This window comes from Blennius ocellaris, assembly GCF_963422515.1.
Source record: "Blennius ocellaris genome assembly, chromosome: 2".
In the NCBI taxonomy this organism is placed as follows: domain Eukaryota; kingdom Metazoa; phylum Chordata; class Actinopteri; order Blenniiformes; family Blenniidae; genus Blennius; species Blennius ocellaris.
Window position 1 is genome coordinate 12,718,366 of NC_137651.1, and position 23,043 is coordinate 12,741,408.

A 23,043-nucleotide genomic window follows, 5' to 3' on the forward strand; every position below is an offset into this window, starting at 1 on the left:
TCGCTGTAGCTTCAAATTGTGTTTTATTGAATTTATTGTTATGAATCTGGATTGCTAAAGGTAGAGGATTAGTTTAATGCTTTTGCACTACAGTATATAGTTTGTCTGATAAGCTAACATCCACAAATAAATGTACCGTAAGCCTGTTTTTTTTTCTCCCCAAGGGGATTAATACAATATTATTATGAGTTATTATTACTGTATTATTATTCTTTTTGATATATTCGAGAGACTGAAGGAAGCCGAGCGATTGGTGCATGCATTGTACCGAAACACACACACATAATGTTTGCACAGCTTGGCTTGGCGGATGTTAACAAGGGTCGGCTCTATGAGCAGAGAAAAGGCATGTTCTGAAAGGCCATGAGAGTTTTGACAAATGATTCATTGCATGTTGAATCTCCCAGAGAGACAAACTGCTGATACTCGTGCAGAATACAAACGCTTCAGCAAGCACTCTCAATCAAGTTCCCTCAAAGCAAATGCATCTGAACTGTTTGCATGAACAATGCTAAATTTATGACACACCTCCACATACGTGCAATGCAATCACGTGTAACTGCATATGAACATGGTTTCCAAATGATGTATGCTTAGATAAGGCAAATCACATACGGTGGGGACTGCTCTTCGATTAGCTTAAATTTCCGTAATCAACAGCATCAGTAGTCATGAGTTTAGGCATTTACACACATTTTGCATGTACAGAAAGTTTATTATACAAGGCACTTAAGACAAAAAAGGGATTTGCATCATATATTATTCATAGCACAGTCCTTATAAAGCAACCACACAGTTAATGAACAAAACTCTACATAAAAAGCCATGGGCTGGAAAGGCAACAGAGCGTATGGTTTTTAGATAGAGAAAAATGATGAACCCCAGAAAAATATTACAGAACCGATCCCTGCACCAGGGTCAAATGAACTGCCAACCTCAATAAAAAAATTATGTGTCAGGTATGAAATGACGTATGGTCGTAAAAATAACTAAGTCATACTGCATTGCCCAATTGTTGCCAGGTGTTTTGGATTCCTAGCGTTACACCAAAGCATTGGCTTTGCCTCAAATCATCATCATGAAACCGGCTTAATGAAGCGCCTTTGTCACGATATGAGCTCTCTGTTCCTGACAGGACAAGCCATTTATCATACCTTCTTTTCAAAATGTCTTGTTCCTGACACACACAGTGCTACACCTGAGCTCTGATAGTGGTGGGTGTGAGTTTCACAAGGTCTTTGTGGTTACGTTGTAGTACAGTGCAGACACATTTATTTATGTTACACTTATATTTGGAGCAGAGTGACAAACTAGCAGAGCCGAACTCAAGTCAAAGTTTGAGATGTTCCCAAGAAGCTATCATATACCATATATATATTTTTACCCTCTTCAGGACTCACGCCGTTGACTGCCTACCTGAATCACTACACATCGACACTCTTGCTTTCATGGGAGTTTTTTTTTAGCAGGCACGAAAAATTGCTGTGTGGGTGTTCAACTGATAAAGTGACAATTTATTTAAGCTCATCTTCATTTTCAGTGCTGCTGCTGCTGCTAAAAAAAAATAAATGACAGCAGCTCATGAAGGAGTACTTTTGCTTTGAAGCTTCAATATGCAACTCGCTGCCTCTAGGCAGCATTGAAGAAAGGTATGGCTCCCATTGTAACCCCCCTCTCAGCGTAGTGTGTTCACACCCCAACACTTATCACTCATTTTGATTAGCTGTCTACCTGGAAACACCACCCAGCCTGGGGCCGAGCTAACTGGCAGCCATATGCCCATAACAGGTGTTGAAGCGGCAATGAACACAGGCAATAAAACATGGACTGATGTTCACTCGTTTTTAAATGTCCCTCAACTGCCACACCTTCAGCTCATTTACTCGTCACACATACAGTATTTCATTTCTCACAAGCTTCAACATGATGACCACATGTGTAAAACACAAGTAAAGATGTGATGACTTCTTGTCAAGCCCATTTTATTCATCTCCTTTTTTTTTTTTTTTTTCTTTTTCTTTTTTATCTTCGGATCAAAACAGAAGAAATATCAACACACATCCAAATGATGGTCTGGCATTTTCAAGACCCGCAAAAGGCATAGAAGTTTCATCTGCCAGGTTTATAAAAGGGATGAATTATTCCTTTCGTATTGTTCCAGGCAGAAACTGTTTTCCTGGAGAGGCTCAAGAGATTTTTGCCAGAAAAAAAAAATTAACTTTGGAAATCAAATTTTGTAAATTGGAATATTTTTCTGACAGGCACAATATTCATGCATGAAAATACTCACCCGCTGATTTTAATTGCATTTTTTCACAGTTCTTCCAACTGTCTTTACGGTAAATCTTTGAAAGGGCTGAGATTATACGTGGAATTTAATCCCCGAATTTTAGGGTTAAACTGATGCAATGCATGCTGCCATGTTTGATTTTGGTTTACATGGCAGCCTCAACAATTACAGCAAATGGCTCAAAGATGAATTATAATACAGTTTATAAATAATTTGTGTGTAATGATTTATTCAGTTATTCAGAATAAAGAGACTGTGTGTGTTTATGTGGGTTCATACCCTGAAAAGAGAATAAATCATTATGAGAGTGATAAATGTGAATGGAGGTACACACTGTCAGTGTCCACGAGTGGTGGGGTGGAGAATAAGCCCTTGATCTGAGACAACATGATAATATTAGACCACTGATCCATACAAAAACAGCCTAAATTGTTCTAAATTGACCTTCTTTACTGCTTGATCCAGCTCAGGTTGGCGGCAGGCTGGAGCCCATCACAGCTTACTAATAGGTACAGACAGGTCGTCAGTCTGCCACAGGGCAAAAACGTTTTCACCTATTGACAATTCATGGTCAGCCAATTAACCTCACATGCAGACTTTTGGACTGTTGGAGGGGAGCGGAATACCTGCAGAAAACACACACACACCCTGAGGGAGAACATGCAAATTCCACACACAAAGGTGCAGCACTGGACCCAGAATATTGCTATCACTGTCCTGGTTGGGCTGTGAATTGAGTGTAAATAAAGACAAAGTTTTAATTTGTTTGTTAAAGGCATGTTTTAAGGTGAATGGTATGGCTAGATCAAGCTTCTTATTAAAGAGGGTCCAGCAGTAGTTACAACTGAGAAAATGAATAAGTCAAGGCGATGCCCCCCCCCCCCCCTCAAAGTATTAAAACACATCATACGTCTGTTGGCAAATTAACTATTATTCTGCTGTTTTGGTTCCGGATCCATGAAAGCTAATTTTTGAGCTTGCAATGTTAAATATTTATATTCCTCCATAAACTTTTTTTAAGTCAATAAGTGAACTTGACATAATGCTGCAAAGCATCCAAAATAATGAAAACAAGCTGACTGCTGCTGATTAAAAGAAAAGAAAGGCAGCATTGAAGCCCTGTTTGTTCCCTGCAAACCTGCAATATCCTCAGAAGAATATTGACTTGAAATGTTTTTGTTATTATACACAAACCTCATAAAAGCTGTCATCTGAAATACAATTACAATGTTTTATTGGTTTTTCAGGTAGCTGCTTGCACATGTAGTGAAACAAAACAAGTGGCTTTCAAGTACAGATTTTGAGAGTTTTTATTTTTTCCCCCCACTTTCAAATGCATTCATCATGTTTTTATTTTGCTGTTTGAATAATGACACTTTTGCCACCGGTTGCTGTTTGATGGGGGGATTGGTGCATTGTGATGCTGGGACAGACAACATGCCTTAATTTAAAATGATTGACTGCATCTGGACTACAGCTGGAATCTATTTCTGAACCAAAATGGTGAAAAAAAAAAAGCTAAATGTACCTGAGGTTAGATTGAGTCTCGTCCTCTTCCCTCCCTTCCCTTTTTCTGTTTTTTCCTCAGTCTGCATCACCAGGAGTACATTCATTCCTTCTTTATCTGTGTCTGGGTTTCATTCCTTCATGCCTGCTCTGTTTCTCTGCTCTATTTGCAGGTGTCCTTGAGAATACAGTGGAGGGGGAAGCTGGGGCTCTCATCAAAGCAAAGACCCTTTACAAGTCCTGCACCAACGAGAGTGAGTCAGCAGGAAAAAGGCACACATGATTCCCTTTTTCTGGATCTTTTATGGCTCCAAAATAAACAATACAATTTTATCACAGCCATGAAAGGTTGTATGTGTCTCTTAAAGTTGGTTGTATAGTTTAATCAGTCACAGTTTGTATTAATCATTCACTTAAAAAGCAGGAAGGCTTGACATTGCATTACATTGACAGTGTTACACAGTCAAAATAAAGTATTTGTGGGAAAGTTGTCTTAAAAGTCACATTAGTAAACCCCACAACACATTCTAATAGACATAGATTATTTATACATGATTAAATTCTCTATGTAAACATGATTTATTTCTTCAGTCTATTAATCAGAACATTGGCATAAAATGAATTTAACCACCATCTTTATCCACTATCTTTTCTTCCTCTTTACTTCTTCTTCACTATTGTTTTTTTCTTGTACGTTTATTCCATTTTAGGCCTCATTGAGCTCAGAGGAGGGAATCCTCTTCTCGACATGCTGCCCGACGTGTTTGAGTGGCCTATCGCTGTGGACAATTGGGAGGCCGGCTTTGGTATCAATTTTTATTTCCCACCTCCATAACATGGCTTTTCAACTTTCTCTTTTAAGTTTTTACTTCTTCTTTTGTCTTATTTTCTTTAGGAAAAACATGGAGGTTGGAGGATGTCATCGCAAAGCTGAATGAAAAATATGGAACTCCTCTTTTGGTCAATTTCTTTGTTGGCACTGATGACCGAGACTCCAACTCACACATTATTCATGTAGGTGAACGCCGCCTCTATTTGTCCACGGGGTTGTGAATCCTCATAATTCTGATCAATCTAATCGACGTCCTTGAATTTACGCTGTTATAAAACAAGGCCATCTTATATATTGAGACAGGTGCTCCATCCCATCCATCCAGTTTGATGATTAATGATTTCAATCACAGATTTTAGCCTGCACATAAATGTAAGTGCTTATCCTTCTGTCTGTTTCTTTTTACCAGTTTGATCAGACAAGTCTTGGCCTCATGTCCAGAGACTATTATGCCTGCATCGGTCCTTATGCAGAGGTAACCTCAAGTGTACACGCACACACACACACACACACACACACACACACACACACACACACACACACACACACACACACACACGTTGTGTAATTAAGGCTTTCAGCCCATGTGCAATGAAAGCAGCTCCATGTGTTGCGTTTGGGTCTGTGCCACTAAGTCTGTGTCCCCTGGAGCTTGTTGCTGGGAACATGATGCCCGACTAATGACGATGGCATCAGGTGAAACATCAGGACATGATGTGAATTAATTTCATACCACATTTACATGAGAAATTTTGATGTGGCAAACATATGATGAGTACAGATAGGTTTTGCCGCCGTAAATAGTAATTGAACCGGGGTTTTGTTTGGTCTCCATCCAAGCCAGATGTCTGTGATTGGAGCACACATGCTCTGCTCTGGTTTTACTTTGCCATTGACCCTTGATATGCAGAAAACACTACTTCACTATACCTACCTTCAGGCAAACAGATTGTGCATGTATCTGTGAATGGTCGCTGGCTAAACTCCAAGGTGTAAGACACATATCAACAGAGAGTGGGTGTTTGACAGGCATGTCGGGCCTACGAGCAGTTTATGGTTGACCTGGCTAAGCTGATCCGTACTGACCGAGGCCTTGGCGTCAATGAAACCCAGATCAGACAGGAGGTCGCACGAGTTATGGACTTGGAGAAGGACATTGCCAACGTAAGTAAGCATGCACTGCTGCTTCCCCACAAAAGTCTGAGTAGGTCAATGTAATTGCTGTTTCTGATTTGTAAAATCTCACTCATTGGGCCTGATTTACAAAGATTCTGCATAAAGCATGCAAATAGATTGCACTCTATTTGCAGATGATTTAATCAGAATAACACAATGAGTGACATCACGCAGAAACAGTGGTATCTCAGTAATAGCTAAAGGTGTAAAAGGTTTGAACCAACTTTTCAAACTGAGAAAAAACCCCACAGAATTTTAAGTAATGCAAATGCTTGCAAAGGTAGTAAATCACATTTGGCACAGTACATTAATCTATTTGCATAAACTCCTCCCAGCAGTTTATGCTATCTTGAACACACACCCATTGTGAAGGCAGACCGACCAAATGTGTGTTATTTTGCATGTCCGCCAGACATGATCCTCAGTGCTCGTCTCAGCTTCCACACGTGTGCGTGCCCCCATTTTATACACACAAACCTCTAGTACATCAAGCCCCGTGTTCTTGAAAACCTTGTTTTCATGTTGCAGAGCATCTCACTTTCTATTTTCAGTCCTTTGTCTTTAGCGTCATGCTTCACACCTCACAATGCTTTTAGCGGGATGGATTCTCTGTCATGCTTTCACACTGGGGCTTCAGATTGGAGCAGCTGTTGGAGAAAACAAGCTGTTAACCAGCCTCATGCCCATACAACAACTTCTCTCAGACATCAACAGGTTTTCTGTGCTTTACGTTTGTCATTCTTGGCCGATCTGCTCTGCTCTGCTCTGCTCTGCTCACCGCCATGCTTCACTTCGCCTCCACTCGGCTGCTGGTTTTTACAAGGCAGTCACACTCGAGCTCTGACATTTACAGACCTGAAGCCTCCCGGGATGTCAAATATGTTTGATGCTGTTGGACTTGCGCTACCCTTGTACACATGTGTCAGAAAGCAGGCGGGTTGTGACAGCATTCTTGATTTTCAACTTCCCTCTCTTGCTCTTTCCCAGGCTACTGATACTCCGGAGGATCGTAACAGCCCGGTGTTGCTTTACAACAAGATGGAGCTGGGAGACCTAAACACCAACTTCACCCTTGAAGTTGAATCAAAGGTAAAAAAAAATAAGCGCTGTGCGAATAGACCTGCTGTTAGTGTTTCATAAAGCTTCCATTTCCTCATGTTTATTTTCTCCTTTCCATCTGTGCTTTTGCACTCATCCTGAAGGTATTTAACTGGAGTTACTTCACCGCTAAGATAATGGGTGCAGTCAACATCAGTATCCCTGACACAGAGAAGGTCATAAACTACTCCCCCAACTATTACAGGAGACTCAACCTCGTCTTGGCCAAGTATACAAAGAGGTGAGTGTGTTCATAGGAGTCCGTAGGTGTAACCGTGCATGATAGCCTATTTGTGCCTGTATGTTTGTGTGGGTGGCAGGGCACAGTGTGCAGTAAATACAGCTGCTCACCCATTACTGTACATCCGAGCTTGTACGTGTTTGAAAGCACTTTTTTTTTTAAAGATGTGTTCTCTCTTTTCAGAGATCTACAGAACTACATGGTGTGGCGTTTTACTATGAACATGGTGGTGGGCCTGAGCAGAGCCTACAGAGACACTAAGAAAGCTTTCCGTAAGGTAAATGACCAAAATATAAGATGTCGCCCGCTTTAGATTGATGAACAAGTTATTACAAGCACAGTCAAAGTGACAATGAATGTACATACCAAATCCTCTAGAAACCTTTCATATAATACCATTTCTTACCCTTTTTAACAGTCTTCACAATATATTCTATTGATCTGAACAGATATTGTTGACAACTGTGTCAACAATATCTGAGTCTGGGCTCAGGTGCTAAAGCTTGTTGTTCTTCAGTCCTAAGTTTGGCATTTCACTCCCCAGTGTGTGCCAAAGTGTCCTTGGGAAAAACGGCCAACCCAAAGGAGCATTTGGCATGGCAGCCTTGTTCTTACTGGTGTTAGAATTTGAATTAGAATTAGAATTAGAATTAGAATTAGAATTAGAATTAGAATTAGAATTAGAATTAGAATTAGAATTAGAATTAGAATTGGGATTGGAATTGGAATTCAAGAGTACATATTTAATGACATTTTGTAATGTGAGGAGATTTTAGAATTTGGCTGTCAAATTATGGCAATGATGGAGGTCAGGAATAGTCGATACTTTGCCCACATGTACATGGTATTGAGCAACCTTGTGAGTAACATGCAGGGCAATATTCAATATGGAGATCTAAAATCGTCTTTTAATTGAGTTGTTTTCCTTTTTGTTCCCCCCCAGCTAGGTACATTCAGAATTTACAGTATTGATTAGACAGTGGGGTAGCAGTTGGGGCTCTTGACGGCTCAAGGCCTCTCTGTATCTAATCTGCATATTCTCCCAATTTGTCCATGGGTGTTCTCCAGTTTAACTGGCTAAGTGTGAATGTGAGTGTGTGTGACTGTCTGTCTCTCTATGTTTGCCCTGTGACGAACTGCAGACCTGGCCAGGCTGTATTCCGCGACACCCAGTGTAAACTGAGATTGGCTCCGGCCCACCAATGAAATTGATATTTGTTTTTGAAACGTTAATGATATTTGATGTACTGTCGGGGCTCTGTAGGAATTCCCACACTTTGTCAAGACCAAGATTTTATAGGAACACAGTTGGCGGTTTGATCATCTTCACTTATGAACTAAAATTATGATGACATATGCTGACATTTTACAGCTTGAATTCAACTACAGGAATAATTCTTCAAAAAATGACACACACACACACGCACGTACACACACACACGCACACACACACACACACACACACACACACATGCAGATTTGTGTTTCTTTTCCAAGTTATAAATAGTTGTGATTCACTTCCTAATCTAATCATTCCCTTCTGTCCTATTTCTTAAAGTCATTTGTAATTGCGATGTATAATGTTGGTGCAAGTAAAGAATTGCCACGAGCCTCTTTTACGTGATATGCTGACTCATGTGTCCTGTGTCTCTAATTGATCTGTGGCTTGTTTCCTTCCCTGCAGGCTCTGTCTGGTACAACGTCGGAGGCAGCCGTGTGGCGACAGTGTGTGCTGTATGTGAACAACAACATGGACAATGCTGTGGGACGACTGTATGTGACAGAGGCCTTCTCTGAAAAGAGTAAAGAACTGGTCAGTAGAGGGTAAAAGGGGTTATCTGGGTAAATTATCCAATTATTTCAGGTGTGTTATGCTTTCGTTTTCACTGACTTATGGGCCTAATAATGGACATTTGTCTGCAGGGATTATAAAAACAATGTGGGGGGGTTGGGTGGTGGTGGTGTTTAGAAATTCTGGAATAATACAGCAGGCAAATAACATGTTTTGTGCACATTTTGCCAGGTTGATTTTTATCTCAATAGTATCTTGTTTCTTCACCAGACCGTTTTCTCTTGTCTTTTTTTGCCCTGGAAACAGCGGAACATGTTGTCCCCACTCTCATGATCACACCACCCACACTGTAACACTTAAACTTGTGCCTGGGTGTGCATACATGTCGCCAAGTTCAGGCATGTCAGTGAGTGAGTGTATGCGACTCAGATTGAGCATTTACATCTGTCTGAGTGTCTCAAATGCTGTTAATGTGTCATCTTCCTCATGCAACTTTGCCCATTCGAGCAGTCAGATGAAACCTAACAAGTGTGTGTGTGTGTGTGTGTGTGTGTGTGTGTGTGTGTGTGTGTGTGTGTGTGTGTGTGTGTGTGTGTGTGTGTGTGTGTGTGTGTGTGTGCGCACGCGTGAGTGTGTGCGTGCGTGTGTGTGTGTGTGTGTGAAAAATTACACATCGCCCTTTGAGAATGTGAGTCCATATCACCATCGGTGTCCACAAATACATATGTGTGTGTATAAGTGTGTTGAGTCAACCTGCAGCTGGCACACATGCTTCACTGCTCACATAGCAGCTCTTCAAGCCACACAGATTGATTTCAGATATGGTGTGTGACGCAGACCATCTTGAGCATTCCAGCTGTTTTGCTGTCCTAATGATTTACAAAATGTTGTAAATCATTTAACTTGGTGAGCTTTCCTGTGTGGTTTGCCTGTTCTTTGAATGCATACTGTACATGGGTTTTCTCCCGGTGCTCTGTTTCCTTTTACAGTTGAAGAGTTGGGAATCATTTACATTGACTTGAGTCCTGTTGCATCAGTGACTAACCAGTTTCTGCAAAATGGTTCATGGCTTTTATGGTAATGACTGGTTGCAAAATCTAACTGATGTGCATGGGGACAAAAGTATTGTCTTGTTGGTGTACAATTCCACAAATCACGGATTAGAGCTTCACCTGTGACATATACTGTAATGAGTACAATATAAGGTTTGTGCGAAAAGAACCCAATGAGACAAAATGTTCACTTGAGGTGCAAACTGACCTTTAAAAACATGCCAGAGATTCAGCCACAAGCCGATGGACTGATCACAGAGAGCCTGAACACCAAGTCTGCTGCAAAAGTGACATCTTTAATGTATCCAAATGTCAAATGGAGAGGTTAAGAAGATGATTTGAGTAAATTGGTGAGGTTTAGGACAATCCCGGTTGAGACGGATCCTGTGCCCTTTTTTCAATGGCAGCAGTGCTACTGGTGACCTGAAATCCCTGTGTATTCTTGTTTAATTCTCTCATAGTCAAATAACTGCTCATTAAACAGACAACAAGTAAATAATTTTCTTGCATTTGCCAAGGCCCGCAGATCACAGAAACGAAGAACAGTGGAAAATAGTCGGCTTGCTGGCCCAGTCAACATGACATGAACATTATGGAGAGTGTCCGTGGTAAAATGCAGAAGAATCTTTAGCAACTTTATCAAGAAGGTATCTGAGTCATTCCCAAACTGTACCAAATCAGTTCTCATATTAATATCACTTTTTTAAATGCAATATGTCTTAATGTTTTGACGCTGTTTGTATGCAACAGGACTTTTGTCAAAGTGAGTTGTGACCATTCTGTCATAATTAAATTATAAAACCGAATTGCTGATAGAAACCTTTCAATGAGCATAATGAAGAGGATATAAAGGGCTTTGCTTTTCCTTTGAGCTATTTCCAATTCTGATTGACCAACAACTTGGAATTTGCTGTTCCTATTATATGGATAAGTGACTTTTGTCAGTGACTGTCGATGAGATATATTGAACTGCAGCAGATCATCACCAATAAGAGTTCATTATATTCCTAAAATAAACTACCTTTTTCTCTTTTTATCATGACTCCAAATGGTCATTTAGGAACTCATAACTTGCAGGTTTCATAGGGACCGTAAAGGGACCTACCTCCCTCACTCTGCAATATTCCATCTCAGATCATTACCAGACCTTATCCGTGCACGTTTCAGTTCAGCGTCCAATCTCCAACCAGCCAGGACTCATCCATCTGGACCGTCCGGCCGAGCCGTAATTGCATTCATTGGTTTTCATTATTCTTCATGTGTTTCTGAGCCTACTGCCAAGGTTTCGCTTTGTGAGCTCTGGTTAGCGGTAGCCAGAATGCAGCTAATTAACTACCCCGCCTGGTAGAGGAATAAAGTCAAGCACAAACTTTCACTGAAAGGACTAAATGTTTATTTTATTGAGCAGCATTTGCATGCATGCCCAATAATGTCATGTATGCTAAAAGGCTTTTAAACAAGCCGGTTTGAGGTGAACCACAGCATGACGTCTGAGTGGTCATGCGGGGTGTCAGCGAGAGGGCTGATGAAGTGATGAGATGCTGGGCTGCCTCTGGTCCAACTGCGGTTAGTGCAGTCTGAAAGGGTGACCTTTACCACTCCTGCTGTTTAAAATATGTTTCCCTTTTTACATTTGCTTATATTCCATTATCAGCGTGAGTGCTCTATTGTATAGATAGATAGATAGATGGATGGACGGATGGACGGGCAGACAGACAGACAGATACCCTAATATCCTTTGAACACTGCATGGTTTTCACAATATTGAGCCAGTGTCAGCCCGTCTGTCTGTCTCTGCGGATGCAGCGTCATTCTTTTAAATACTCAAGCGGGATACATTACACAAACTTTACACGCAACCCAAAGCATTCCCACTGAAAAGCAAGCTTCGGAATACCCAACTCTGTGAAACTGCATATAAGAATAGAAAACTTAAATCTTAAAAATATTGCTCATTCTAAAAACTGCTTATGAACATGAAAACACTTGTATGTTTAATCTATGTAAGACCAGCTTTACCTCTTATTTTTCAAATCTACTATCTCTTCTGTGATTGACATTTATAAGGCACAGAATCCAATCAGCAACCCATAGTCCAGCTGCAAAGTGCTACATGCGTCTATATGGACGTGTACATTTTTAAAACATTTAAATCAGCAACATTATCAATAATGCATTTGTAGTTTTGCAGTCAACAGCAGACATGCACAGCAGAGAATTCCAATACAACAAAATTAAGACACCTTTGAGATACCAAACTATCAAAACATGATGGATGTATGGTTTTCATTACCTGACTAAACTTTACCGATCAATAAACCTACTTGATGTTTTATTAACCTCACTCAAATCATTTCACTTCGAGAGATGATATCCAAGGTCATGAGACGCCTACGCAATGGGTGTGTAACCTCAAATGGTTCTTCGTTGATTTGTGGCTCTGTAATAATGAGGCTTTAACACAGGGAAGTATATTTTTATGACTGAGTTGCTTGGTATGTTGCAGCATAGCTTGGTGTGCTTTCCACTGGGTCCTCTTTGTAGACCTTTCGAGAAAAACTCCCACGCTGCACAAATTGTGCACCTTGACTGACAGGCGAGCTTTCTTTGATGATATGTAGTTGAATATTATTTGTTAGTTTTAGAGCTGCGCGGTGGTGTAGTGGTAAGCTCTTTTAAGTAAGACTGTTTCCAATTCAAGTATGGGTTGGGGGTCTTTCTGTGTGGTGTTTGCATGTTCTCCCACCTCGTATGTGTTTTATTTTCTCCAAATACTGCTGATTCCTCTCATAGTCCATAAACATGCCTTTGAGGTTAAATAGTGGCTGTAAGTTAGTCATAGGTATGCGAGTGTGTGGTGCCTAGGGGTAAAAGATTATTTTTAAAATGATTATTCGAGCGATTATTTTATCGAATAGTCGACTGTTCTAACGGTAATTGCCTTGGCTCTGTCAGTTGACATTCATTGACGAACTAGCATTCGTGTAGTGAACCATGATACTAAGCTGGCAAACGTCAGTCTAATAACGTGTTTCACTCGGAAATGACCACACACTCCCTGTTGGGGGGAGTTTTTCCTTTCCACAGTCGCAAACACACCTGCTTGCTCATGTGGATATGTTGGGCTTTTCTATTTTCTCTATAAAAGCAAATTGGAATGACTGTAATGTATTTAAAAATGTCTTTCTTTTAATAAAAAAAAAAAAAAAAAAAAGGAAATGACCACAGCATGATTGAGCTAACGCAAATGATGAATTGGCACACGTAATGTTGAACAGATACATCTAATGTAACTACAATCTGCTTGCTACTGTAGCTCGCAGCTCTACACTTTGGTGGCGCTCGTGGCTAGATAGCCATGTTCTGTTAGCTGTAACTTAGCCACCGTTACCATTCATGCCAGCATTATATACTACACAAGCACAGTTAGCGAGCACAACCGAAGTGCGCAGAGCTCAAGCTCACGTTCCACAATTGAAATGAAATTAATTTAGCAAACTTTGGCGATAGTAATGTTACTTACTTCTGTTCTACGGTGTCACAAGTAACAACGGGACGCCTCCGCTTCAATTGCTCTCACATGGAAGTTGTGCTGGTGTGACATGCCAGCTCAATCATGCAAAGACTGCAAATAACTACACCTTGATGCTTATGGCTGCGTTTAAAGCATTCCCACACCTTTGATGTAGGGCGGCAGTTTGTTGCTGAGACTGAGAGGTGGTTGGATACAAGTTTCGTCCTCCATGCTAGTTTGCTTTGGTCACTCACGTGCGTGTGGCGAGTAGGCGGGGCAACGCGTTGACTTACGGATTTGATGTTGCCGTTTTTTTAGAACTGAGTCGTTGACGTTGTTGACATCGTCGACGTGTCGCTACAGGCCTAGTGCTGCCTTCAGTCTGGGATTTGATTGAACAAATTTAAATGCAACATGTCTCTGTATTTATGTGTTTACAAGATGGAGGAAATGATTAAAGACATTCGGGAGGTGTTCATTAGCAACTTAGATGACTTGACGTGGATGGATTCAGAGACAAAGAAAGCAGCCGAAGAGAAGGTATTCAATTTCCGCATAAATATTATAGTTATGCATTATTTAGTATTCTGTATTTAAGGGTATCTGATGTCTAAGATGTTTTTATTCACTTTTGTGTAGGCCCGTGCTATTCGAGAGCGGATCGGCTATTCCGACAACATCATGGATGATGAATATCTCAACAACGAGTACAAAGATGTGAGTGTTTGGAAACGTGTTTCCCCTCCGAAGCCGAATTAATGTGCAGGTTTGCGGCTGCGGTGTCTCAGTTTCATTAAAAGATCTCCGTAAATTCTTGGCTTTTATGAGTTCTTCTGTGGAATGTATGACCAAGTGTTGATAGCTCTCATCACAGCTAATCCTCTGGTTTCTCTTGCTGTGTGTCGGTGTTAGCTGAGCTACAGTGCAGAGGAGTACTTTGAAAACATCCTCCAGAACCAAGAGTTTGTGCAGAAGAAACGCCTGCGGAAACTCAGAGTCAAAGTCAACAAAGAGGAGTAAGATATTCTGTCGTGGGGAAGAATTAACAGGCTTATCTCAGATGTATAAACATTTATAAGGTGCAATGTTCAGAAATAAAATCGCACCGCAATTAAAAACAACTTTGTTTAGGTTGTTTATGATTCTTAAGGTGCGCAGTGCATACACATTCTCCCACACAAACTCCTACTCATACATAAAGTTCAGCTTTGCCCTGCATGCATGCTGATATTAGCCTGGTTGTCAATAACGATTAACTGATTTTGACATGAAATATGAAATATTTCAGTCTTCCTTACTGTGAATTTTATCTCTATTTTACATTCTTAAGGTGGGTAACCGGAGCTGCTGTTGTCAATGCCTTCTACTCTTCCAGCAAGAACCAAATAGGTGAATCACAGGCACTTTGGGAAACAGTTAAAATGGACTCAATGCTTTTCAAGGCTTTTATTTTGGTTTGTCATTTCCTGTGCCAGTATTCCCAGCAGGCATCCTTCAGCCTCCTTTCTTCAGCAAAGGCCAGGCTAAATCTCTTAACTACGGTGGCATCGGCATGGTCATCGGTCACGAGATCACACACGGCTTTGATGACAATGGTAGGACTTTCCACACTGTTGTGTGCAGCTCATCCCAGGGGTAGCATCCACACCAAACCACTGCTCTGGAGCAAATAAAGTTGTACCTTGTTTTTCTTATTTGGTTGTACAGCAGATACTTTTTCAAAGAGACTCTTATCTCACACTGAGATAATGAATAACTTATTATCTACTTGATGCCTTCCAGTGTGGAAAAAACATGTTTGTAACTTGTCAGTCATCCTGTATATTTGGTATGTGGAGAAAAATGAGCAAACCTCAAAAAAGTTATGTTGAAAGCATTAGGATATTCAATAAATCAGCCAAAAATGGCTCTGACTAGAAAAAAAAACAAGTTAAAACTGCTATAAAACAGTCAAAGAAGGTCAAAGTTAAGATGTCTTAAACCACTAAAAAGGCCTAAAATATCATGCCAAAAATGGCTAAAGAAGGTGAAATAGTTAAAATGTCTAAAATTGTAAAATTGTGCTAAAACTGAATTAAAACCTCAATTAAAATGTACACAATACTTTATTAGAGTTCTATTGCTGCTCCAAATTAAATTAAATTTGATCATACAAGTTGCACCTTCTCATTTATGTATAGAGCAATATTGGTAACAGTTACCACTTGAGAACAAAACCTAATATTTCTGCCTCAGAACATTTTCATGACAGTCATTTTCACTGCGTGATGAGAAGTTAATAAGTTCCACTTCAGAAATGTCAAGACTCTCTTTATGCTCATCTCTATTAAGAGACACAAATGAAATGGAAATATGTAATTTGTCATTTGTGGGGTTTGAAGTGCTGCAAACAAGATAATGGATATTTATATTTATATTTATATTTATAATGGAAGTCATTCATCCCAACAGGTGTTAGGATATTTAACAACTCACTGTAAATGTCCTACATTCTTCTCATGTACCGTTTACATCTGCGCTGAGTACATCTCAGTTTCTACCTATCTACACTGTGTGTTTATCAATTCTGTCAATTTACTCTATTTTTAGACGATTTCTTTTCTTACTGGATTGTTTTATTTTTTTATTTTTACTTATTCTATTTTGTGTGCTCTTTTTTGCTCTTGTTGAGATATTTACATATGTTTACATATTTTAATTCTTTAATTTGATCATTTCTGCACCATTTTACCTTGAGCTGTTGTAAGTTTGTGTTTCCCCCTGGGGAGGAATAAAGTTCTATTCTATTCTATTCTATATGTGGAGAAAGTGTCTCTTTTGTTCTTGTTGATGAATGAAACAAGTTCACCTTTAATGTATCGGGAATCTCTTTCAGGCCGTAACTACGATAAGGATGGTGACCTGAAGGACTGGTGGACCCTAGACTCCACTCAGAGGTTCTTGGAGCTGTCAAAGTGCATTGTCGACCAGTATGGTAACTTCTCTTGGGACCTGGCCAATGGACTGCATGTATGTTCCCGCAGAAAAATATCTTTCCTCATCTTCTTTCCTCAGACTTTTATCTTCTTTTTTTGTCAAATGTTATCATAAATCGTGCCTTATCTCATTGAGTCACTCGCCTGCTTCTCGTGCCAGCTTATTCGTCCGTCATTATTCTCTCTTCCTCCCAGTTTTGCAGCCTCATCTCGCCTCTGCTTCAGGTGTCTTTAATACTTTGTGTTGACATATCAATCCCTCTCGCTCTCTTGTCCGTGCTATTCCTTTGAACAATGCTTCTTTTATCCCAGAGGAAATGATATCTTGGTGTCCCAAAGAGTGCTATCTGCGATTTTGCTGAAATACAGAGGGAAAAATTACAGTCAGCCCCTTTTTCACTGCCAATCTTTGTGTTCTCTGTCCTTATATGCTTTTTCTAGTTAAATGGCAACAACACCCTTGGGGAGAACATTGCTGACAATGGAGGCATACGACAGGCATATCAGGTAATGAGCCAGGGGTTCGTTTAAGAGGTCTGCTTTACAGAAGAGACGGGAGGGGATTCAGTCTGTGCTTATTGTCATCTGCTTGCTAACATTAATAGACAAGTAATTTTGGCAGGTCACCGAGTGGCTCATTAGCTTTTGTAAACACGGCAATTAAGAAAATGATGTTGCTGCTCGTTTTTGTCAGTTTTGACCGATGGGTGAGGCAGACAGCGAGTTGACGGATAAGTACGATTCAGATAAGCCATGATGTCATACTTGTGCTTGTCATTTTGTTTTTTCGGCGCAGCATAACTGATTGTGTAGAGCCAAGTTCGCTGTATAACAACATCGCAAACACAGTAAATCCGTGACTATGACTAAGGTCTGAGCTGGAGGAGAAACAACATGAACAAAAAGTAACATCTATTACAATTTGAATGTGTCAACATTACTCACTAAGGAACAGTGGTGAGATAATTAGCGTTATCACCTCATTGAAAGAAGAGTCCCAGTTTGAACCTGCTGCCTGAAGGGAACTGATTACGTTGACCCTGCATTCGACTTCATTCTTCAGCCAAAAGATTTTTCTTGTCATGTTAATTTGTGACCTTTAGCTGCGTTAGCCTCCACAATTAACTGACGTCCTAAACAAGTGTGTACACTGCCTTTCACCACTTCTTTGATTTGGATTAAGAATAGAGAAGATGGATATTTAATTTATCAAACGGGAAAACATGAACTCTTCCAATGTCTCCCAATAAATTCCTTTATCAGCTCATTCTGTCACAGGAGTCCAGTTGAACTGAATACATATGTGGCTTTGATATTCCACATTGTCAAATAAACTCAACTAATACACTTGGGAAAATGTCTTTTTTACACATCCTATCAAACCTGTGAACTCCCAATCCAAAGTCTGCGTCTCTAGCCTCTAAGCCATCACTGCCTTAAATGGGAATAAGCATTGACATATTGCTGAAAATTTTAGGATTAACATCTTTGAAATGGCATGGGAACTTGTTGCGTGAACAGTTGAAACAATTTTCATAAGATGCAAAACTTTACAATGCCTTCAAGCAATTGAATTAGCTCTCAGAAAATGTCATCCACTTGATTTGTATTTATATGACAAGCAGTGTAATAGGCATTGTTGTTGAGGTGTTTGGTGTTAAACAAGAATTGTAATACAGCACTGTCATTTCTGTAGGCTTACAAGGACTATGTGAAGGAGCATGGAGAGGAACCACTGCTGCCTGGCATTGATCTTTCCCATGATCAACTGTTTTTCCTGAACTTTGCTCAGGTAAAATGTTGATTAAATACATTAATTATTGAATGATGGACGTGTGAATGAACATGTGTTGTAACTGATGGGAACATGAAGGGGTAAAAGTGATAACAGACAGGGTAGACAGGGTACAACTACAAGGTTGAGACCTGCCGTGAAGAGGCTCAGCCTTTCCTTGTGGTACATGTCCACAGGGGCAGCTTACCCCTGCATTTTTTTGCCGCATCTGAGAATCGCCACTAGGTGATACCTTGATAAAAAGAAGCTTTCTTTCACTGTAACACTTGCAGTATCGCCGGTGTGTGACCCACAAATTCTTTAGCATGGAGCATGTAGAATGGCACGGAGTTACATGCTGCGTCTGATTGGAGTCTGCTCCTGTAGTTTCAACCAGACCAAGATGGCAGCTTGGTCACAATTGTTCTCTTTTATTATCAAAACATTTCAAAGGAAAGTATCTCTGGCAAAACATAATAAGCTGTGAAGTTTCTGAATCTGTCCTCGTTTTGGTTTGACCGCGTCTCGTTTAGACGTTTTCCGAATGTTTTGCGAGTGATAGCTCAACTCCTTGTGCCTCATTTACATAAAGTTGGTTGGATTAAAGTTCATGCAAGTTAGCTTCGGGCTGCTCCAGGACGACACATCGTGCCGCAAGCAAAGCTTGATACTTGATACCCATCATGCACCGCGGTCATAAATAACGAATGGGAAGCGAGAAATTTATACATTCTTTGCATCATCAGAGAGCGTTAACGTTTTGCAAAGATTTGCATGTATAAAATAAAGGGTTTAAAAGTGAAACTGCAGGAGCACTACTATTAATGTTGCTTTCATGGATATGCAACATCGGGCATGTCTAACAGATTGGCTAACGATGCACAGTGTGATTCACTGCATTATGCCTCTAAGATATATTTTGATGTTAAACATAAAACTGACTTTGTGACCGGTCGCCTCCCATATTGTGCTTTTTTTTTTTCATTATATTTTTTTCTAAATTCAGATGCCTTGATGAAATGATGACCTTTGCTAATGTTTTCCACCAACATGTCCAACTCACAATTGTTTTTGCGCTTGTTGGTGCTTGGTGATTCATCAGATATCTCCATGGCAAATGCAAGCAAAGAAACCGGGAAAAGAATCCGTTTTTAGCAGATGGTTCTTTCGTAGACAGGGCCTAATGCATGCAAAACACTCATTTCAATGATCCTTTTTGATTTTATTTATTTTATGTGATGTTACTCATTGTGTTATTCTTATACCATGTATAATTAGGATTTATGCTTGTGACATATTAAAGTCTTGACTGTTGACTCTCGGAGTCGTAGAAAGAGAGTTGAGTGTATCGGAAAAAAATAGAAAGAAAAGAGAAGAAAGCAAAACAAACAAAGCGATTCATGGGCTAAAAGCACGATGACCAGAGCCAAAGGAACAAATTATCTGATTGTTTTGGAACAACCTGCTGATTGAGGCCCATCGACAGTGAAGTTATATCTTGGTGTGGAAAAATATATGCATTTTATACATCAGTGCAATGTGTATATGTTTTGTTCCTCTTCATGGTGCATTTTTTGAGAGACACACTCAAATGTGAGTGAAAAAGTAGATATATAAATGTTTGAATGTATCTAAAACACTCCTGCTGTGAAGTAATGCAGTATCTTTTAATGTCCTGTGCCCTTTGTTCAGGTGTGGTGTGGAACGCATCGACCAGAACAGGCAGTCAACTCCATCAAAGTAGATGTACACAGTCCAGGAAAATTCAGGTAAACTGGAAGCAGCAACATTTCCTAAATCATCAATCAGCATCCTGCTGGGGACAAATGACAGGGAACAAATTACAGTAATATCGAACGTTTTTAAAAATCTTGACAAAATGGCATGTTTTGTAAATTAAAATTTTTATGCCATCCCCTATAATAACACCTTCAACTCCAACAATCACTCTCCCCGATGTGTTTGCAGGGTACTGGGCTCCCTGCAGAATTTCCCAGAATTTGCCAAAGCGTTCAACTGCAACAAAAGCAACTACATGGTCCCCGACAACATCTGCCGTGTGTGGTGATCCGTGGGCCTCTGGGATGGGTCCTCCCTGTCCCCCTACAGTACCTCTCCCCCTCTGACTGTTGGAGCACTCATGGGGGGTTACGGGGAAAGTGGAGGCTTCCGTTAACTCTTTGCTGGATGGACCATGGCTGGTGGACTGATACTGCAGTATGCACTCCATCCGAGGACGGCAGCGGCAGCAGACTGTGCCCTCACGGACAGATAGAGCTCTGTCTCTCCCAACTCTTGATACTGTGGTTCATTCAATCAGCCTGATTATTCTCCTACTCACTGGATACAATCCCTCCTTGTGTTTTTGTTTCTCTCTCCATTCTCCATCTTATTTTACTGAAGATTTCTGCATTTGCCAATGTGTATTTTTGAGCGCGATTGTGAATACGAGGAGTTGGCAAGAGAGGGGCAGACAGACAAATGTGCTCAGCCCACTGGCATATGAATACACCACTCACCCACTCATATACATGTACCAGGGCTGAACCACTGTGCTGTATGTGGGACTGAGCTGTGTGTCTCTCATAGAAAACCAAGCTGGTTTTATCCTTTTACTTACATGCCGATAGGCAATGTACTCATATTGTACTCTTTGTTTATGCCTAATCTAGATTAGGTAAATTATAACAGAAAATCAGAATTTATTTTGTCAAAGTATTTAACCATGATTACATATTTACAAAATATTGCTCTATATTTAATGTTAATAACTTTACTGCAGTCGACAGGTGGCTGCTGTTCATTAGCAGAATGAAGATAATAAACCAAAATGAAGTTTTTTGCCTTTAAGATGACAGCTGGTCATGAATCACTGAGCTGACAATCGACAGACACCAGACTTTTTTTCATATGTTCTCGGAGTGTCCTGTGTGTGTCTGCCTGAATGGATGTCTTTATGTGTTTTCCAGTCTTTGTGAGTCATTTATTATCACCGCCTGCTGTTTGTCAAGCAATTTGGTATGCCTTACAGTTGTGCTGCCATGCGTGCGAGTGCATCGGTGGGAAAACAAAGGGTGAGAAAATGTATCATTAAAGCAGTAGTTTGACTTTTTTTTTTTTTTTTTTTACATGCTTTCTTTTTTCAACTGAGAATCAGAGAAAACTGCCCCACTTAACTCTTATAAAGCGCAAGAGCAGCTATCATACAAAGGTACAGAAAATACACATGGCATCTTATTATTTTAATACAGATATGCACTATTTTTACTGCAATCAGGCTCAGTGCCAATGCTGACACCTGGCGTAGTTTGATCCCCAATCCAGAAACAATTGTTAATAATAAGGCTGTATGCCACATGATGTGGGGTTGATTGGGATCCTTCTTGTATTTGTGTCTGACCTGATGTTTTTCAAAGTCTGTGATGGGTCTCCCTCTCGGCTTTAACCTATTCTAGTAAGACACATTTTAGAATTTTTTTTTAGTCCCAAATGTATTGGAAACATTAAAATAATAGAATAAGCTTTATTTCAAAACTACATGTAAAAAACTATTACTGCATTTCCAAATGTTTTATAAAGACTTACCAGGTCTTTCAAATGAATAAGCACAAGTCGTTTATATCTCATGAAATTAAAAAGAAGAAACTGTAATGAATGAAGTATTCAAATTTAAGGGGGATGATATTTGATTCAAGCTCTTGATTTAAATTGTTATTTTCTCTGTTGCGCAGAACAAATGAATTATATAAACTTATACACCCAGTTATTATGGTTTAATAATAACGCTGCAGTTCCCTGTGTCAGATTTTGGTGTGCTGATTAAAACACTTTCTTTACAGGGACTGCTGATAGCCATAAGATTGTTAGTGTCGCGAGTCTGAAATACCTTCTGTAGCTGAAACTTTATTGTTAATTCTGCGCACGTGTTTCTGCCTCTTTCCTCCTTCAAGTAAATCAATCAGTTTGTTGCTGATGTGCAGTATTTTTCTGCACACAAAGACATAAATATAGACTTAAAGCCCATAATAGCAAATATCAAATTGGTCTAAAAAAGTGGTGCATCCCTGCAATCAGTTAAAAACAGCAAAAAAAAGTATGGTTTTGACAAGATACTCTGTGTTAGGAAGTTCCATAATACTACACAAATATGCATTGTACATGCAGAGAAAGAAATTGGACTTTTGCATTTCTCCAAAAGAATACATTAGATTTATTTTTCATGAACTTGTACCAGAGTGGAATCATTTCCTCCTGACAGATAGACATGTGTGATCATAAAACATTGAACCACCCTTTAAGACAAGCATATGGATATCTATGTAGGTTTAATCATACAACAATATCCATTGATTTAGTTTTTTTTTTTTCTGTTTTTTTTTGTTTTCGAAGCTCGTCAGCTGATCTTAATCTTTTGGATGATTTTTATTTCATACATTTTAAACCCTGCAAAATGTTTTGTTTATTCAGAAGTGCATGTTTTCTTCTGAAGTTGGGAGATTGTATCAAGTCAGTGGATTGAAGTTGATGCGTTTGTATTGTCTGTGGAAATGTAACTGTGGCAGTGATGCAAGGTTGTTAATTGTGCATTTTGTTGCCTTTTACATAGAAATGAGTACGACGAATGACGTATGATGTTCCCTGGGAGTCTAAACCACCTCTACAGGCAACGTGCATCAGCCTCCATGTCTAGTTTTTCTATATTGTTGCCAGATGTATTGTTCTCAAAATCATTTGTGCAAGCTTCTATTTCTCTGTCACTGTCACTCACTCCCTCTGGCTTTCTGTCAGCCTCT

The 23,043-nt window shown here is 39.8% G+C and overlaps 1 protein-coding gene across 1 annotated transcript in view; it reads left to right on the forward strand.

The window, feature by feature from the left end:
- LOC308141720 (neprilysin-like) overlaps positions 1-21,870 on the forward strand; it is a 44,138-nt gene extending 22,268 nt beyond the window's left edge. The window contains exons 5-23 of the mRNA XM_080511931.1: positions 3,970-4,050; positions 4,507-4,602; positions 4,692-4,810; positions 5,038-5,103; positions 5,658-5,792; positions 6,792-6,893; positions 7,007-7,143; positions 7,327-7,420; positions 8,828-8,956; positions 13,943-14,041; positions 14,141-14,218; positions 14,414-14,517; positions 14,832-14,890; positions 14,977-15,096; positions 16,377-16,510; positions 16,918-16,983; positions 18,173-18,268; positions 19,943-20,019; positions 20,219-21,870. Of these exons, the coding sequence (XP_080368057.1) occupies positions 3,970-4,050; positions 4,507-4,602; positions 4,692-4,810; positions 5,038-5,103; positions 5,658-5,792; positions 6,792-6,893; positions 7,007-7,143; positions 7,327-7,420; positions 8,828-8,956; positions 13,943-14,041; positions 14,141-14,218; positions 14,414-14,517; positions 14,832-14,890; positions 14,977-15,096; positions 16,377-16,510; positions 16,918-16,983; positions 18,173-18,268; positions 19,943-20,019; positions 20,219-20,318 (1,892 nt within the window). The 3' untranslated portion in view covers positions 20,319-21,870. The remainder of the gene's footprint in view (positions 1-3,969; positions 4,051-4,506; positions 4,603-4,691; positions 4,811-5,037; positions 5,104-5,657; positions 5,793-6,791; positions 6,894-7,006; positions 7,144-7,326; positions 7,421-8,827; positions 8,957-13,942; positions 14,042-14,140; positions 14,219-14,413; positions 14,518-14,831; positions 14,891-14,976; positions 15,097-16,376; positions 16,511-16,917; positions 16,984-18,172; positions 18,269-19,942; positions 20,020-20,218) is intronic.
- Positions 21,871-23,043: the final 1,173 nt, after the last annotated feature.